This window comes from Canis aureus, chromosome 22, assembly GCF_053574225.1.
Source record: "Canis aureus isolate CA01 chromosome 22, VMU_Caureus_v.1.0, whole genome shotgun sequence".
NCBI classification, from domain to species: domain Eukaryota; kingdom Metazoa; phylum Chordata; class Mammalia; order Carnivora; family Canidae; genus Canis; species Canis aureus.
Window position 1 is genome coordinate 39,611,009 of NC_135632.1, and position 20,777 is coordinate 39,631,785.

The 20,777-nt window shown below is 34.4% G+C and overlaps 1 protein-coding gene across 2 annotated transcripts in view; it reads left to right on the forward strand.

The window, feature by feature from the left end:
- The window catches only part of STT3B (STT3 oligosaccharyltransferase complex catalytic subunit B), a 107,604-nt gene that overhangs the window by 50,524 nt on the left and 36,303 nt on the right, over positions 1 to 20,777 (forward strand). For both annotated transcript variants that reach the window (XM_077865543.1, XM_077865544.1), the window contains exon 4: positions 19,437 to 19,502. In XM_077865543.1, the coding sequence (XP_077721669.1) occupies positions 19,437 to 19,502 (66 nt within the window). The remainder of the gene's footprint in view (positions 1 to 19,436; positions 19,503 to 20,777) is intronic.

Consider the following 20,777-nt stretch of genomic DNA (forward strand, 5'->3'; position numbering starts at 1 on the left):
TAATGAATAATTTTAAAATGTCATGTATCTCTCCTGTGCATGCTCTCCCACTCCCTGCCTGCCAGCCATGTGTATATGATCATTTACAACAATCCTGTTATGCCTATTTTACAGATGATGATAATATCCTTACTTTATATGTCATAGCTCTAAAAAAGAGGCTGTCAAAAAGCCACCTACTGATTTTATTTGTTTCTTTTTGAGTGGGGAAAGGGGTCAAAAATACTTCAGAAAGTTGAAATGTGATTTAGTGGCTTGGGATTTTGAATTCTGTTGCAAAACTAGCATTATTTTGCTGTTGCCAAGTTACTTCTTCCTGATCTATATACCTTTTCTTGTTTTATCACATTAGTTAGTACTTCCAGTATAATGTTCAAAAGGAGTGGTGGGAGGGGACATCTATGCCTTGTTACTGATCTTAGTGGGAAAGCTTTGAGCTTCTCAGTATTAAGTATGATGTTAACTATAGATTTTTGGTAGATATTTATCAATTTGAAGCAGTTCTAGCCTATTAATTGGCTTGCTGATTTTATCATGAATGGATGGATTGTGTCAAATGTTTTTTGTGTATCTGTTGATCATTTTCCCTTGATTTTTTTAATTTGATGTAATACGTTAATTAATTTTCAAATGTTGAACCTGCTTTTCATACCAGGGGCTAAATCTCACTTGGTCATGGTATATAGTTCTTATGATATATTGCTGGGTTTGAATTGGTAATATTTTGTTGAGGATTTTTACATCTGATACATTTTGGTCTGTAGTTTTCTTGTAATGTCTTTGTCTGGTTTTGATATTAGGATAATTCTGATCTCATGAATGAGTTAGGAAAGTAATCCCTTCACTTCTATTTTCTGAAAAATTATAGAGAATTGGTATAATTTCTTCCTTAAATGTTTGGTAGAATTCACTCATGAACCTGGTACTCAAGTACTAGCTTGGCCTGGTATTTTCTCTTTTGGAAGGTTATTATTAACTATGGTTATTATTAACTATTATTGAATTTCTTTAATAGATACAGATTTATTTAGATCATCTCCTTCTGGTGTAAATTTTGGCAGATTTTATCTTTTAAGGAATTGGTCCGTTTCATTTGGGTTATTATATTTGTGGGCATAAGGTTGTTCCTACTATTTATTATCCTTTTAATAAATTGTCCGTGGGATCTGTAGTCACATCACTTCTTTCGTTTCTAGTAGTAATTTGTGTCCTCTTTTTTTCTTAGTATGTTAAAGCCTTATTGATTTTGTTGATCTTTCAAAGGAGTTTTTGGTTTCATTGATTTTTCTCTTCTCAGTTTTACTGATTTCTGTTGTGATTCTTTTTTCATCTCCTTCCTTTGGATTTAAATTCTTTTTTTTTTTCTAGTTTCTTAAGGTAGAAACTTAGATTACTGATTTAGATCTTTTTTCATATATGCATTCAGTACTATAAATTTCCCTATAAGCACTACTATTTCTAAATTTTAATATTATGTTTTAATTTTTATTTAGTTAATATTTTTGATTTTTTCTTGGCAGTTATTCTGTGACCTATGTGTTATTTAGAAGTATATTATTTACTCCTGGTTTTTTAGTTATCTTTCTGTTAGTGATTTTTCGTTTGATTCCTTTCTGGGCTAAGAACACACATTATGTGACATATTCTTTAAATTTGTTAAGATATATTTTATGGCCCAGAATGTCGCTTATCTTGGCGAATATTCCATGTGGCCTTGAGAAGAATGTATATTTTCCTAGTTGTGGATGAAATAGTTTGTATTTTATTGATGATTTTGGGTTTAGCTATGTCCTTACTGATTATCTACCTGCTGCTTCTGTCTATTTCTGAGAGAGGTTTTGAAGTCTCCGTTAAAGTAGTGGATTCATCCATTTCTCCTTAAATTTCTGTCAGTTTTTTCCTCCCTTAGTTTAATGCTCTGTTGTTAGGTGCATAGACTTTAAGGATTGTTCTGTCCTCTGGCGAATTAATCCCCTTACCATGATGTAATAGCTTTTCTTATCCCTAATATCTTTACTTGCTTTGACATCTAATCTGAAATTAGTATAGCTATTTCTGCTTTCTTTTGATTAGTGTTAGCTTCAATTAGTGTTAGTACGGTACATTTTTTTGCCATCTGTTTATTTTTAATCTGTGTGTTTCTTGCAGACAATATATAGTTGGGTCTTGTTTTTTGATCCACCCTCTCAATTCATTTTTTAATAGGTACATTTAGACTGTTGACATTCAGAGTGATTATTGATATAGTTGATTAATATTTATACTATATGTGTTACTGTTTTCTGTTTGTTACCCTGCTCTGTTTCCTGTTTTGCCCTTTCTCTTTTTCTGCCTCTTATGGTTTTAACCTTAACATTTTATAGGATTCCATTTTCTCTCTTTTCTTAGCATATCAGTTTTTGTTTTATTTTTTGCTGTTTTAGTAGTTCTCATAGAGTTTGCAGCAGACATTTACAACTATTCAAAATTGTCTTTCAAAGAAAACTATACTACTTCACAAGTATTGGGAGTACTTTTTAATAACAAAATAATCCTGATTCCTCCCTCTTGTTCCTTGTATCATTACTGTCATTCATGTCATGCATATATAATCATATATATATGTAAGGTATACTCATTAGCGTACAGAATAGAACACAGTATTATTTTCAAAAAACTTAATGTGTTAGATCAATTAAGAAGAAATGGATTTTTTTAAAGATTTTATTTGAGAGAGGAGAGAGAGAGAGAGAGGGAACATGAGCATGAGCTGGGGAGGGGCAGAAGGAGAAGGAAAAGCAGACTCCCCACTGAGCAGGTAGCTGGATGAGAGGCTCAATCCCAGGACCTTGGTATCATGATCTGAACTGAAGGCAGATGCATAACTGAGCCACCCAGGCACTTGAAATAGTTTTTATTTTAACTTATTACATCTTCAGTGCTCTTCTGTTCTTTATGTAGGTCTTAGTTTCTGATCTGTATTATTTTTCTTCTCTAAACAACTTAATGTTTATTGTAAGGCAGATGTACAGTCAAGAAGTTCTCTCAATTTTTTTTTGTCTGGAAAAGTCTTTATTTCTCCTTAACTTTTGAAGTATAATTTTACAGGGTACAGAATTCTGGGTTGGTGTTTTCGCTCTCAGTACATGAAATATCTTATTCTATTCTATTCTTGCTTGCTTGGTTTCTGAGTAGATGTCATATAATTCTTGTCTTTGTTCCTCTCTAGGCAAAGTGTTTTTCCTCTGGATTCTTTCAGGCTTTTTTATTTTTAATTTTCTGTAGTTCGACAGAGATGTGCCTGGTACAGTGTGGTTTGATTTTTTGGCATTTTTTTCTTTAGCGCTTTAGTTTCCTGGATCTGTGGTTTGGTGTCTGACATTAGTTTGACAAAACTTTCTGTCATTATTGTTTTGAATACTCTATTATTTCTCTCTCTTCTTCTGATGTACTAAGTAAAAGGAATTGTGGTAAATAAGCCTTTAGTAATGTGGAGTTACGGTGTGTGGAGAGGGAAAGCATTCTCTAGTTGTATGATTAAGTTTGAGTCTTTTAGTAAGCTGGACTGTAAACCTTGTGTTACCCTCCTCCTCCTGCCTTACTTAAGTCAATAGGGTGGTTAGCTAAAGCTGATCAGAGTTGTATATTTCCTCTCCCCCATGTCAGTTTCTCCAGGCCTTGTTAAGAACAGAATGCTCAGGCATATTTCAGAATGGTTCCTTTTTCCCTTTTTTGTGCTGGAAACCAGAGGATTTGTCTCATATCTATATAAGAACCTCGGAGGTAAATCCCACAGAATTGTGGAGTCCTTGTATGACTGGGTCCACCCTAGACTTTTTAAGTTCCCACACTGAATTGTTCACACTGAGCTTCTAGCCATTCCTTAAACAATTCAGATTTCCCACTGTTTTCCCTTATCAGTTCCCACTGGTGTCACTGTTTTTGCATGTGTGTCTCTAATCTTGAGGGCAGCAATTTGTCCTCTGTCATTCCTCACAAATCCAAGAAGAGCTGTTGATTTTTCAGTCTGTTCAGCTTTTTACTTTTTGTTAGGATAGAATTGTTCCTTACATTTGGAACCAGAAGTATTTTGCCAAGTTATTCTAAACTTATGTTCTTTTTAACATGTAAAAGGATGTTACTTAGTATTGGCTTCAACTTAAAACTTGCATTTGTTTATTATCTGTAGCCTATGTTCATGCTTCTTCAGTGTTGAAAAGTGCCAAAATTTTTACATGTGAATACTTCTTTATATTTTAAGTATATTTTTAGGTATCTAGGTAAATGGGAGCATTATTTTTCTCTTTAATAATTACATCTTTTAAAATTACTTAGCTCGTGGAAATTTATACTTTGGCAAGAAATCTCAGAGGAAAATGTTGTCAACAGTGTAGATTGTTGCTTGATTTTTGAGTTTCAGAAGAAAGCACCCATGGAGATGAAGATGATGACAAGCAGTAGAATGCTGCTAATGCTGCTGTAATCATCCAAAAATGTTTAAAAACAGTCTTTATTTCATGCATATGAGGGAAAATCCTACAAAATTTGGAACATCTGTTTGAGGCCTTTTAATGTATAATTTTTAATATTTTAAAAGTACGTATGTTGACAGATCTGATAATGTAATGCCAAGTTGAAAAATAAGTTAAGGTAGAATATGTACAGTATAATATCTTTATTTAAATTTTACACAATACAAATCATACCATATGTTGTATACAAAAATATAGGTTATATATCCATCATGTACAACAACTTCATGGTAGTGGTTATTCTCAGTATAGTATGATTAATTTTGAGGAAGGAGTTTTAAGAGAGGTTCAACTGTATTGGTAAAAAAAATTCAATGAAATCAAAACTAAAAGACAATCAACAGAATGGGAGAAGATATTTGCAAATGACATATCAGATAAAGGGCTAATATCCAAGATCCATAAAGAACTTATTAAACTCAACAGCAAAGAAACAAACAATCCAATCATGAAATGGGCAAAAGACATGAAGAGAAATCTCACAGAGGAAGACCTAGACGTGGCCAACAAGCACATGAGAACATGCTCCGCATCACTTGCCATCAGGGAAATACAAATCAAAACCACAATGAGATACCACCTCACACCAGTGAGAATGGGGAAAATTAACAAGGCAGGAAACCACAAATGTTGGAGAGGATGTGGGGAAAGGGGAACCCTCTTGCACTGTTGGTGGGAATGTGAAATGGTGAAGCCACTCTGGAAAACTGTGTGGAGGTTCCTCAAAGAGTTAAAAATAGATCTGCCCTATGACCCAGCAATTGCACTGCTGGGGATTTACCCCAAAGATACAGATGCAGTGAAACGCTGGGACACCTGCACCCCGATGTTTATAGCAGCAGTGCCCACAATAGCCAAACTGTGGAAGGAGCCTCGGTGTCCATCGAAAGATGAATGGATAAAGGAGATGTGGTCTATGTATACAATGGAATATTTCTCAGCCATTAGAAACAACAAATACCCACCATTTGCTTTGACGTGGATGGAACTGGAGGGTATTATGCTGAGTGAAATAAGTCAATTGGAGAAGGACAAACATTATATGGTCTCATTCATTTGGGGAATATAAAACATAGTGAAAGGGAATAAAGGGGAAAGGAGAGAAGATGAGTGGGAAATATCAGAAAGGGAGACAGAACATGAGAGACTCCTAACTCTGGGAAACGAACAAGGGATGGTAGAAAGGGAGGTGGGCGGGGGGTGAGTGTGACTGGATGACGGGCACTGAGGGGAGCACTTGATGGGATGAGCACTGGGTGTTATTCTGTAAGTTGGCAAATTGAACACCAATAAAAAATAAATATATATAAAATAAATAAATCATCTGAAGCACATAAGCATTCTCATTTAGAAGTCTGGATGGCTGTTCTTTACTCTTCTACTATATTTTGTAATTTAAAAAACACTATATCCTGGGGTGCCTAGGTAGCACAGTTGGTTAGGAATCATCTGACTATTGGTTTCAGTTTAGATTGTGATCTTGGTGATGTGAGATCGAGCCCTGCCCTGGGCTCCACACTCACTGCGGAGTCAGCCTAAGACTGACTCTCCTTCTGCACTCCCCCTAACCCCTGCCACATGCACCCTCTCTCTCAAATAAATAAATAAATAAATAAATCCTGTTTGTCAGAAATTTGAAAGCAGAAATGATGTACAGAAACCATCATCTGGATATTATTACCATTTGCTTTTTATCACTTACCTATTTTTTTATGCTTTTAAGAAACGCAAAAGTGATATTGTCTGTATACAAAGGTATTTTTATTTTTTTGTTTTTTAGAGAGAATACGCACGCACACAAGCGGAGGCAGGAAGGGTCAGAGGGAAGGGGGAAGAGAGAATCTTAAGCAGGCTCCACACTCAATGTAGAGCCTGGAAATGTGGCATGATCTTAGGACCCTGAGATCGTGACTTGAGCTGAAATCAAGAGTCGATCGCTCAACGGACTGAACGCCACATAGGTGTTTAGTTCCTTATAAGCGTACCATGAGTCTGAGCCATTGCAGGAGTGCCATAACTGATATCTTAATTACCTTTCAATATTTTAAAAATCTAACTGAGACAAACTCACATAACAAAATAAAATCACCATTTCAGCCATTTTAAAGCGTACAAATTAGTGTTTTTAAGTATCTTCTATTTATATACAGAACATTTTATCACTCCCTGAAGAAACTCTGTGTTTTCCCAATTCCCTGTCTCTCCATTAATTTTAATTTCTGCCTCTACAGACTAAACCTGTTCTGGACTTTTTCATATAAGTAAAACCCACATAAAATATGTGACCTTTTACATATGGCTTCCATTCATGTAGCATAATCATTCATGTTGACACACATAAATATTTCATTCCTTTTAATTGGCCAAATCATTATAGGAGTATACTGAATTTTTTTTAGGCATCATAAGTTGATGGGACATATGAGTTGTTCTCACATGTTATTATGAATAGTCCCGCTAACAACATTGTGTACAAGTATTTGTGTGGATGTATGTTTTCACTTCTCTTTAGTATATATCTAAGAGTGAAATTGTTGGTTCATATGGTAACTCTGTGTAGACTGAGAAACCCCAAGACTGTTTGCCACAGGATTGCGCCATTTTACATTCCTACCAACAATGTAGGAAGGTTTTAATTTTTATGAATTCTTGCCAATACTTACCTTTTTCCTATATGTGTGTGTTTTTAATATATCACCTAAGGTAAGAGGTCGACTCATGGTTTCTTTTTATTATGGTAAAATACACATAAAACTTAACCATTTGTAAGTATAGAGTTCAGTGATGTTAAATACACTCACCATCACTACTATCCAACTCCATAGCTTTTCACCTTAATGATACTTGAAACTATATCCATTAAACAATAACTCCCCATTCTTCCCTCTCCCATCCCCTGACAACCACCATTCCACTTTTGGCTCTGTGCTTTTGATTACTCTAAGTATCTCCTATAAGTGGAATTACATAGTTTTTGTTTTTTGTTACTGGCTTGTTTCACTTATGTCCTCAGGGTTCATACGTGTTGTAGCATGTCAGAATTTCCTTCTTTTTTTTAAGGCTGAATAACATTCCATTCTGTTAATATACCACATTTTGTTTATCCATTCATCTGTTGATGGTTATGTGGGTTGCTTTTGTATTTTAACTATTGTGAATAATGTTGCTGTGAACATGGGTGTACAGATATCTATGAGATCGTGTTCTCAGTTCTTTGGGGTATGTACCCAGAAGTGAAATGCCAGATCATGTGATAATTCTATTTCCTTTTTTTAAAAGAAATGCTATTCTGTTTTCCATTGCCACTGTACCAATTTACATTCCCATAAGCAGTACAAGTTCCAGGTTTTCCACATCCTTGTCAGTACCTGTTTTTTCTTTCTTTTCTTTTTCTTTTTGGATAGTAGCCATCTTAATGGGTATGAGATGGTATCTCATTGTAGTTTTGATTTGTACTTCCCTGGTATCTAATGATGTTGAACATCTTTGCGGTTAAAAGACCATTTGTATATCTAGCGAAATGTTTATAAAATCCTTTGCCCATTTTTGAGTCAGGTTTTTGTTGTTGTTGATCAGTTTTAGTAGATCTCTATTCTCAATATCAATGTATTATAAAATGCATGACTTCTGAATATTTTCTCCCATTCTGTGAGTTGCCTTTTTTTACTCTATGATAATGTCTTTTGACAATTTTTAATTTTCCATAAAGTCCAATTTGTCTTTCTTTTGTTGCTGTTCCTTTTGTGTCTTATCTGAGAAATCATTGCCAAATTTAATGTGATGAAACTTTTACCCTGTGTTTTCTTCTAAGGGTTTTAGGTCTCATGTTTAAATCTTTTTATGTTAATCTTGTATATGATGTTAGGTAACGGTTCAGCTTCATTATTTTGCACAAATGTCCAGCTTTCCCGATATCATTTATTGAAGATTGTCCTTCATTGAATGATCTTGGCACCCTTGTTGAAAATCAGGAAATGTGTCTGGCTTTAATCTTTTTCAAGATACTTCTGGATATTAGGGGTCTTTTGAAATTCTGTATGAATTTTAGAATGGGTTTTTCTGCAAAAAATGTCATTGGGATTTTGAATCCAATTATAATGATTTCGTAGATCACTTTGAGTACGATAGGCATCTTAATACTGTCTAACAATTCATGAACAAACATGGGATGTGCTTTTATTTAAACACATAAGTTTAAACTTTTTACGGCAGTATTTTAGAGTTTTCATTGTTGTAAGACTCTTACCTCAGTGGTTAATTCATAAGTAGTATTCTTTTCGATGCTATTGAAATTGAAATTTTTTCAGAAATTTCCTTTTCAGATTGTTTATTGTTGGCATATAAAAATACACGTGATATTTGTTTATTGACTTTGTATCCTGCTACTTAGTTGAATTCATTTATTAGGTCTGATAGTTTTTGTATATGTATGGAATCTAGGGTTTTCTACATGTAAGATCATGTTATCTGCAAACAGGAATCGTTTTACTTCTTTGTAATTTGGGTGCCTTTTCTTTTTCTTGCCTGATTTGACTCTTGAACAACACAGATCTGAACTGTATGGATCCACCTTAGGTGGATTTTTTTCAAGGTCTACAGTACAATATAAATGTATTTTCTCTTCCTTACAATTTTTAAAATATTTTCTTTGGCTTTATTTTTAGAATACATTATAAAATACATGAAACATACAAAATATGTGTCAATCAACTGATTATGTTGGGGTGAGGTTCCAGTCTACAGCAGGCTATTAGTAGTTAAGTTTTTGGGAGTCTGAAGTTATATGCAGATTTGCAACTGTGTGGGATCAGTGCCCCTAACCTCTGCATTATTAAGGGCCAACTATACTGTGTTGAACAGAAGTTGGAAAAGTGAGCCTTGTCTTGTATCTCTGATCTTACAGGAAAAATGTCAGTCTTTCACCATTGAGTATATTTGCTGTGGCTTTTCCACATATAGCATTTATATTATGTATTGTATATTAATATAATGTTACTAAATATGTAATATATATTATTGTGTAATATTTTGTATATTAATATTTTAAAATGTATTTTTTAAAGATTTATTTTAAAGATTTTATTTATCCTTTTTTTAAAAGATTTATTTATTCATGAGAGAGAGAGAGAGGGGTAGAGACATAGGCAGAGGGAGAAGCAAGCTCTCCCCAGGGAACCTAATATGGAATAAATCTTTTAAAAAATAAAAAGAAACATGGAGGTGCTTGGGTGATTCAGTTAGTTAAGCATCTGCCTTCAGCTCAGGTCATGATCTCAGGGTCCTGGGATTGAGCTCCCTGAGGGAGGAAGTCTACTTCTCTTTCTGCTCCTCCTCTACTTATGCACACATGTACACACACTCTGTCAAATAAATAATCTTAAAAAAAAATAAATCTCCTTGTTTGGGGGTGGGGGGCGTGGAGAAATGTGGTCTTTTTTTCCTGAAGTAATAGAGATTTTTTTTTTTCTATATCAGTAAAGTAATAAATTTCCTAGGTGTGTCCAAAAGCTGACCTTTCTGGTTATGTTCATCCTTTTCAACATGTAGATTGATACTATTTCTGAGAAGTTGTGTTTGTTGTTTGTTTTTAAGATTTTATTTGAGAGAGAGTTTGCAGGTACATATAAGTGGAGTGTGGTGCAAAAAGAGAGAGGGAGAAGCAGACTCCCTGTTGAGCTCCATCATTCCCAGGACTAAGCCATCCAAGTACCCCTCTGAGAAGTTACTCTTTTTTTTTTTTAATTTTTATTTATTTATTAATGAGAGACACAGAGAGGCAGAGACACAGGCAGAGGGAGAAACAGGGCCCCTACAGGGAACCCGATACGGGACTCAATCCCAGGACCCCAAGATCACAACCTGAGCCAAAGAGAGACACTCAACCAATGAGCCACCCAGGTGCCCTTGTCAAATATTGTTTCTTAATAAAAGTTCTTCCAGAGAAGGAATATGAACCACAAAGTTCTCAATAATTTAAATTTCATGCTTATAATAACAAACCATTTTGAATACAAAGTTTACGTCAGCATTAGTTGAATAAATGGAGTTTAAAGTTTTGGTTTTAAGTCTGAGTCCTACAAAGATGTCAACTCTTTATGACTGTAACTCATCATCAAAAATAGAATCATCCCTATTTCAGTGAACTCACAGACTAATGAGAAAGAAGGTTAATAGGATTCAATTCTTTGAGGTTATTAGGATGATGGGGTGTTAGATGTTGCTGAGGCAGTACTATACAGGGTCACTAACTCAGCAGGTGAGTATCAGGGGAGGAGGGTTTCTCAGAGATGGGAATCAGTGATGCCAAGGAAGTGGTGGGAAAGAAGTGCTATAGCTCTTTACTGAGCCTTTTATGGCAATTCACAGGAAGCTCCTTCTCTTCCTACCATTACCTTGCCAAAAGCAGTGCTCTGTGGCATATAATGTGCACCTGAGAAGTTATTCTTAATTGTAGTTTTAAATATCATTTTGTCTCACTGTTTTTCTTGGATTTCCTTGGATTTTCTAAGTGTCTTCTATATCATTTTATGATCCTTTTCCTTTCTCTCAGGTGTTTTCATTTCTCATAACATGCTGCTGAATTTAGTTTTTAGTATTCTGTTGTGGATTTTTGCATCAATGTTCATAGGTGGTAACTGATCAGTAGGTTTTCTTGTAGTGTTTTCATCTGACTTTGATATCAGGGTAATGCTGGCTTGATAGAATGAATTAGGAACGCTTTCATATTCTTCAGTTTTTAAAGAAAAGTTTGAGAATTGATATACATTCTGTTAATGTTTTATAGAATTTACCAATGAAGCCATCAGGTCCCAGGCTTTTCCTTGTTGAAAGTTTTGATTACTGATCCAGTCTCTTTTTTGGTTACAGGTCTGTTGAGATTTTCTGTTTCTGCATGAATTTAGTATTGGTAGGTTTTATATTTATAGGAATTTGTCCATGTCATCTAGGTTATTTAATTTGTTGGAATACAGTTACTCATAGCACTCTTACAATTCTTTTATTTTCACTTCTGTTATTGATAATCAAATTTCTTCCCATTGTGGTCAGAGAATATACTTTCTATGATATCTGTCTCTTTAGAATTAATTTGTGGCCTATAACATATGATCTATCCTAGAGAATGTCCATGTGCACTTGAGAAGAATGCGTATCCTGATCTTATTGTGTCTAGTTGGTCTATTTTGTGAAGTCCTCTGAAGTCTTCTTTACTTATGTCTAGTTCTACCAGTTATTCAGAGTGGGGTACTGTAGTCTCTAACTAATAAAGAATTGTTTCTTTCTTAATTTCTGTCAGTTTTGCTTCATATATTTTGATAGTCTGTCATTAAGTGTCTAAATGTTGTAATTGTTGTACTTGTAGTATTGAAAGTTTTATTAATATATATTGTCCTGTTTTGTCTTGCAAAAGTTTTTTGAGTTAAAGTTTCTTGTGTCTGACATCAGTATAGTTAACTGCTCCATTTTAGTTACTGTTTGCATGGAATATCTTTTTCCATCCTTTAACTTTGAATATATTTGTGTCTTTAGATCTAAAGTGAATGCCCGAGCATATAATTGGACCATGTGTTTTTATCCAATCTACCAGTCTCTGTCTTTTGATTGGAGAGTTGAACTTAAAGCCATTTACATTTAAAGTGATTCCTGATAAGAAAGATCTTATTTGTCACTTTGCATTTATTTTCTATATGCCTAGTAGCTTTTCTGTCCCTTATCTCCTTTATTACTGTCTTTTGTGTTTAGTTGATTTTTTTTGTAATGAAATGTTTAAATGCCTTTCTCATTTCCTTTTGGTCTATATTGTATTGCTGTTTTCTTTGTGGTTACCATGCAGGTTACATTTAGCATTCTATTATAATGCTCTTACTTCAGTTTATCCTAGCTCATCTTCAATAGTACATAAAAAATCTTCCTTACAACTCTGTTCTTACCTTTTTGATTGTTGATGTCACAGAATTAGATTTTTATACATGTGTGTGCAGAAATGTAAACTAATAATTTTAATTGTATTAGTTTAAGTATGTAGAAGACTAAATTTAGAGGTCTAAATCAAAGTTAAAATAATGCTAGTTAGCTTTTAAACACTAGTAATTTTGGTTTGTTTGGATACTTGGGGTCTTTTGTATTTCTCTATGAATTCCATTAGTTCTCCATTACAACTTTTTTTCTTAAATGCCATAATTTTTTTTTTATTAATTCAACATCTTTTTGTAGAACACGGTGTGGTACTGGTGCTGTTTTGTATGTTGATTATACAGAGTTAAATGAAGTTGATGAGCAGTTAGGGGAATTATCAGTATCCTATTGCTTTTCAGAATGATAGCGTAACAGAATAATAATAAAGCATCCTCACTAAGGACTAAAAGATTATTTTGTGAGTTTTTCCTTTGTTCTGTTTTTTAAACCAACATATTTAAAATAAGTTAGGTTTAAAGTAAAAGCAGCTCCAGTATTTGAAATGAGGAGTTGTTTTGGAGTTCTGGCATAAAGATTCATTTTCTGATTTGTGGTAAGGTGTTTGACACTTAATCTCATTCACTATTCTTATAAATATAAAAAAAGTTTTAGCTACAGAGTTGCAGTAGATAATTACATTTACTTCAAGTTTGATCTTTACCAATTGAAAGTAAAAATAATAACAGCTCTGAATACTATGAAAAGTTTTTTGTACCCAAATGACTTTATGAAGTTGAAAACATTTTCTGTGTAATCTCTAAAACGTAAATGTAACTTGTCTACTAATTCCTCATCTGGTGTATTTATTTTTAAACCAATTGCTTAATGCCTTTTACAAGTTAGGTCTTTAAATTTTTTAAGATAAAGTACTCTGTTTTCAAAGCACTGTTTCCAGACATTTTTGAATATGCTTTTAGATTAGTGTTCTTTAGTTTCTAATCTTTTTTTGTCAGGATCAAGTGGTTAAAAGTAGAGTCTTTGGAGCCAAACTGCCATGGTCTGGTTTCCTCTTACCTGGATTTCAGTTTCTATTGTGAGGAGTTGTTTAAACCACCTCCGTGTCTATTACGTCAACTATAAAATGGAAGTTATAAGGGTACCTATCTTATGTGGTTTAAGTAAGTTAATGTATAAAACATTGTAGGAACACAGAAATTGAGGAGTACCTGTTTGTGCTGTTGTTACCACTCACCAACAATAGAGCCGATACAGATAAAATAGTATTGGGAACAGTACGTATCATTGCCTCCTATAGAATTTTTTTAAGGATTTCTCCTCTGTCTTTGCAATCATTCCTCTCCTTAACCCATATTTCTTGCAACCACAGATCTGATTTCTATCTTACATATCTTTGGGAGTTTGTTTTCCATAATGCTGTGTTGTAGAAACATACAGTAAGGGAGGTGACCCTTTATGTATGGCTTACTTCACTTAGCATAAGACTTTAGACAGTCATCCATGTTGTTGCATTTTTTACTAGATTGTTACTTTTTATTGCTGAGTAGTATGTGTGTACTATATGAGTATACTATAGCTTATTTTTCAATTTTTGGCATTTATGAATAAAGTGGTTATAAATATTTGCATACAATTCAGCATATGGGCATATATTAGTATTCCTTTTGGACAAATGCCTAGGTGTGTGGGGTTGCTAGTTTGTAAGATAAGTACATGTTTAATTTTATAACAACTGCCAAACAGTTTTCCAAAGTGGCTATGTTATTTTTCATTCTCTCAACCAAAATGTGAGGCATTGCATTTACCAGCATGTGATATGTTCAGATTTTTAAATTTTAGCCATTCTAGTAGGTATATAGTGGTATCTCATGATTTTAATTTGCTTTTCTCCAGTGACAAACAATTGAGCATATTTTCATATGCTTATTTCCCAATTCTGATTCTTCTCTGGTGAAATGGCTCTCTTCAGACCTTTTGCCTGTTTTGGTTGGGTTGTATTCTTATTATTGGGTTCTAAGAGTTCTTTGTATATGTTGGAAATAAGTTATCTATTAGATGTGGGTTGAGCAAACATTTGCTCCTAGTCTGTAGCTTGTCTTATTTTTTTTTAACAATATCTTTCTATGAACAGAAATTAAAATATTGTTTTCTTGCCTGATGATATTGTTTGGAACTTCTAACATAGTGTTCAGTAGAAGCATTAAAAATGCACATCCTTTCCTTCCTGATTTTAAAGGGAAAGCATTCAGGCTTTCACCATTAAGTATGATGGGTTTGTTTTTTTTTTAATTGATGTCCTTTATCATGGCTTAAGGAAGTTTTCTTCTATTTTCAGTTTAAGAATTTTTATTATCAATCAGTGTTAGATTTTGTCAGTAGTTTTTTGTGTCTATTGAGATGATTATATGATTTCATTCTTAATTATATTACTTCAAGTTTCTCTACTTAAATACTATTGACATTTGGGGGTACTACATTTGTGTTATAGAGTATCTAGCAGCATCCCTTAACCCCTCTACACACTAGATGCCAGGAGTAAATTCTCCCTATTCCTCAGTTGGGAACCATTGCATTAATTTTTTTTTTTTCAGATGTTAAAACAATTTTGAATTCATGCAATCAATTCCACTTGTGACACATAATCCTTTTTTTCTATTGGTGGTTTTGTGTTGTTTATATTTTCTTAAGATTTTTTTTTATCTATATCCATGAGGGATATTAACTCATGTTTTCTTGTGATGCATTTGTCTGGCTTTTGTTTTTGTTTTTGTTTTTGTTTTTTATCTTATTTTTAAAGATTTTATTTATTTGAGAGAGCATGTTCTCGCAAGAGCACAAGCAGGGGAGGGGCAGAAGGAGAAAGAGAAGCAGATTTCCTACTGATGAGGGAGCCCAATGATAGGGGCTCAATCCCAGGACCCTAGGATCACAACCTGAGCTGAAGATAGCCACTTAACCAAGTGAGCCACCCAAATGCTCCGGTCTAGCTTTGATATGAGGGTTATACTGAGCTCCTAAAATAAGTTTAGGGAAGTGTTTCCTTCTCCTTTGTTTTCTGAAAGAATTTTTATAGGATTTGGTATTGTGTCTCAACCTGGGATGATTTTTAAATACTAATTCAATTTTTATTGACATAGTTCTGTTCTGATTTTGTTTCTTTATGAGTAATTTGGTGTGAAGTATTTATTGAAATTTTTCATTTTATGTAAATGATCTGATTTGTTGGCACAAATTATTCATCATACTCCTTTATAATTCTTTGAATTTTTGTGCAATCTATAGTGATGTTACCTCTCTTATCCTAGTATTGGTCATTTATATCATTTTTCTTGGTCAGTCTAGTTAAAGTTTATCCAGCTTTTGGTTTCATGTATATTTCTCTGTGTTTGTTTTCTATTTCATTGAATTCTTGACTTTTATTATCTACTTTGTATCTGGTTTGCTCCTTTATAGCTTCTTGAGGTTGAAGCCCAAGTTACTTTAGCTATTCTGTTTTTCTGATATGAAATTTAAATTATACTTTCATCATTGCTTTAGCTATACTCTGTATATTTCAGTATGTTATATTCTCATTGTTATGGAGTTAAAATTTTTTTCTAATTCTTGATTTCTTCTTTGACCCATGGGTTCTTTAGAAATGTGTAGTTTAATTTCCTAATATTTGGGAATTTCTCAGGCATTTTTTTCTTTTGATTGCTAGTTCCATTGTTGAAGAATTCTAATTTAGGAGTTTTAATATTAACATGTCAAAGACTGAGTTAAAAAAGCCCTCTATCCAAACCTACCTACCATCTGTTGGCCTTCCTCCTCCCCACTGATGGGTAGGTAGTACCTCAAGGTAGGAAACTAGTAGTTCTCAGCTTCCTTTTCTGCATTACTCTCAAATTTTAGCAGTTCACCAAAAAAAGGTTGATTTGGCCCTTGAACATAGCCTCTCCTTTATATTGACATTCATACTATTTTAAGTTTGGACTCAACCCTCAGTCATATACCAGCTTTTGGACTTGTATTTCTGTTACCAACGGCATCAGGATCTGTAAGGACATTATGCCACTCAGTGTCTGTACCCACCATGTGGTCTCTGTCATATTGTGCTTTGACTGTAGTCCTTGCTTTAGTGTTGTACCTTTCTAGTTGGGCATGACTGAGTTCTAATTTGTGTGTCCAGTATATCCTCGTAGAGTTTTATATATATTAGTAAACAGCAGAATTTGTTTGATTCAGAGTATAAATTCTTTCCTCATTCTCTCACAGCCTTTATAATTGGTTTTAGAGTTTGAGGAAATTTCAGGGTGTGGACTATATTTAACGATTACAAGTATATTTTGTTTTTTTGTTAATAGATTGTAGCAGGACTGGGCCCAATCATTTATAGTAAATAAGAGGAATCTTATAAAAACAAGTATTAACTGTGGTAGAAGAGTAATACAGAAGGAAACTATATGATATGTTATGGCTGAAGGAAAATACCTAAGGAAGCAGAAACTTATAGAAAGAATTCAGATTTCATTCAAGAGGGTGTGATTCAGCCCACCGATACCAGTGAAGTTTGATGATTAGGCTAGCCTAGAGCTGCTTTGGAGCTGCCTGATAGGCAATTGACCACTCTCCGGAGTTGAGGCATTTAGGAGTGGGGAGCTGGTGACCTGAAGCATGGTGTACAGTGGGAGTCTACGTACAGCAGGGGCAGGAAGCTTTTAGACTGTGTATGGGGCTTTGGGTACCATGTCAAGAGGACTGCAGAAAAGTTATTACTAGACCAAGGCTGCAAAGTCACAGGACTGTGTTTTGGGCCCATGGCTAGGGTCAGCACCACCAGATGTTCTCACACCCATACCACCAACGCCAGCCTATATTGGAAATGATTGGGGAGGCTCTTCTGGAGTGTTCCTTCAGCACCCCTCTACCGAGAAAACTTCATACTCACTATAAAGGAGAAGTACTTAGAAATGCTTTGGTTTACCATAGAACATATATATTGAAGGGTGCATTTGGAGCTAAGAGGCAATAAAATGGGAACCAACTCACAAATATAAAGCACTAAATGGTCATTTGCAAGCTTTTCCTGCTAACATTTTGTCTTTTCTACCTTCAGTTCACTGGTTAGCCTGTCGTTTTTTTCCTCAGTTACTAGGTAGAATCATTTTTTTTCTTTTCTATTGATCTACCTGCCATAGTCTTCTGTGACCCCTTTCTTGGGATTCCTTTTTGTTTCTGGTGCATCTCATTCTCTGAGGACACTATGTCTTCTAGTCTTTCCATTTAGAATTAGGCCTTTCTGGGGGCACCTGGGTCGTTCAGTCAGTTAAGTGGCTGCCTTCAGCTCAGGTCACAATTCCAGGTCCTGGGGTCAAGGAGCCCCATGTCCTAGGGCTCCTTGCCTGACAGGGAACCTACTTCTACATCTGCCCCCCACTCATGTTCTGTCTCTCTCTCAAATAAATAAAGAAAATCTTTAAAAAAAAGAATTAGGCCTTTTTGAAGATTCTTTTCTTTCCCATTTTCCTGGTAGCTACTTTCCTTTCTAAAAATCATCTTTGATCTCTCTAATTTGTCTTCTGGTCCCTGTGATTTTGGCATTGGCACTTGGTTCCAACTCTCACCTCTCTACTCTCTAGAGATTGGGTATTATAGGAATAATTTCTAATCAGCCCTGGAAATTTTTTTCACTTTTTAAAAGGTCAGTATTTTAATACACTGCCTTCCCTATTTACATTTTAGCATGGATCAAACTGGTTTCAGTGGGGGAAAGTGGTTGTGTCTTGTCACACATATATATACTTTGTTTTGTCACACATATATATACTTTGATGTTGAATTCAAAACAGTCTTTCACTAGTCTAATAGAAGTCAGCCTGATAGTATCTTTAAGTGCTATAAACTAGGAATGTTTTCTGTTTCCTTGCTCTCCCCCTCCTTTCATTGCTGTGGGGTGTGTGTGTGTTTGCTTTACAGTTCCCCCAAAGATTACATGTCACCTGTAGTTTGTTTTAATGTACCAGAGGAGGCTCATTTTTAAAGTAAATTTCTTGAAATCAGGTATATATGTTTTAAATAAAGATGACCTTTTGTTGTTGGCATAAATAAGTATTTAGAACTTGTGTTTTTTTTCTGAACCAAATGATTATTTTTAGAGGAACATATAAACTTATCTGGGAATTATTTCTTTGTTTCTTTTTTTAATGTTTCATTGATTGTAAATTCCCTTTCTGGTTTGGAGTAATTGAGAATTTTGCTGACATATCCAAGAAATTATTTTAGGGCTACCAGCTTCTTTATAGATTATTATTTATTGATTATTATTGATATTGGTTATGGCACATAAAAATTTGTAGATGATAGGTTTTCAAAAATGGATGCTCATAATTTGAATTATCTGTGAGATGTATATAGTCAAATGAAGAAAAATTAGATTAAGGTGTTATGCCTAAGAAAACCAACCAAATGTAAAAATGTAGATTTGCTGAACAAGTTTATTTAGTTAAAATCTCAATTTGTTATTATTTTTAAATAGAAAATAAAATAGAAAAATATAATTTTACTTCTGTTAGAAAGATGATTCTTTTTTTTTTTTTTTTTTTAAATTTTTTTTTAATTTATTTATGATAGTCACAGAGAGAGAGAGAGAGAGGCAGAGACACAGGCAGAGGGAGAAGCAGGCTCCATGCACCGGGAGCCCGACGTGGGATTCGATCCCAGGTCTCCAGGATCGCGCCCCGGGCCAAAGGCAGGCGCCAAACCACTGCGCCACCCAGGGATCCCAGAAAGATGATTCTTTTTACTGAAAACTGTATAACAGAAAAATCAGGGTTGTTTATAAAATGCCTGACTGTTGCCCAGTGTTCTAAATGCATATGTTAAGTGAATCTGAATATCTGAATAACAACCACAACTGCTGTATTTCTTTTTTTAATTTATAACTTTGGATTTTTGTAGTACAAGTATACTATAAACACTTTTTTTTTTTTTAATTTGGCAGGCACATTTATAAACATTTGCTTGTTTGTTTTTTAGGTAAAATCTGTAAAAACTGGGTCAGTTTTTTGGACAATGTGCTGCTGCTTGTCGTATTTCTATATGGTAAGAAGTCATATTTTAAATTCTGTGAGGTCTAGCAAGTCTTTGGTAGACCAATTCCTCTTCTTCATCATTTTCCTCTCATTTGGGCTCGTTCTCCACTTCTTTTCCCCTGAAATCTTTAGGATCTTAATTTTGTTTAATGTATTCCCATTCATTACTGCCATTCTCTTCTTTACCCCTATCCTTGGGATGTGTAGCAACTCTTGTTTTAATGGGGAGGGCTAATACTCAACCCCTCAAATACAATATTTGCAACAAGTGAAACAAAATTTTTTTTTCGGATGTAAAACTTTACCTGAATAATGTTCCTATCCTCCAGATAAACTACCTACATACTTTTTTCATTAGATTACTTCAGATTGGCGTTCAGAATTACTTTTTCATTCTCCTGCCTTTTTCCCCGTACCACAGCCTATAGAGTAATCTTGTGCTGAAAATTAGTGATAATTTTAGGTAAGCTTTTTTTCTGTTTTTAAATAAATTTCATGGAATTTATGCATCCAAATTCCATGCCCCTTTTAAAATGGTTAAAGCCTGGGACATATTCTGTGCAGTTTTCCCAAGTAGTAGCAAACTCATTCTCTTTGAAACTTGCATTTAAATTTTGAAGGTAATTAGGAAATCCTTCAGGTAGGACTGGTGCTCAATCAGAGTAACGTTATTTTTGGTGCAAAATAGCATGTGACTGAAACAATAAACTGATTTTCTTATATGCATTGTACAGTGCAGGTAGTTCATTACAAAATGAACTTTAATTACAAAATGGTCATGAGATTATTTCAGGCAAGGGCAGCATAGTTACAATATATATGTTAATATTCAGTCTCTTTTTTTTTTTTTTAAATTTTTATTTATTTATGATAGTCACAGAGAGAGAGAGAGGCAGAGACATAGGCAGAGGGAGAAGCAGGCTCCATGCACCGAGAGCCCGATGTGGGATTCGATCCCGGGTCTCCAGGATCGCGCCCTGGGCCAAAGGCAGGCGCTAAACCGCTGCGCCACCCAGGGATCCCAATATTCAGTCTCTTAATGTGACTATTGGTAAAATGGTTCTTTTAAGCTTTTAATTATTAGAGCACATCTAAAACTTTGGTCTTCAAAAGAGTTTATTGCCTGTTGAATATACTCAAAAACATAATACTCTTGGTTGAGAACAAACATCTTTAGAATCTTTATTAATTTAGACCAAAGTAGTGGTGGCTGGCTGACTCAGTTGGTAGAACACGTGACTCTTGATTTCAGGGTCTTGAGTTCAAGCCCCACTTTAGGCATATA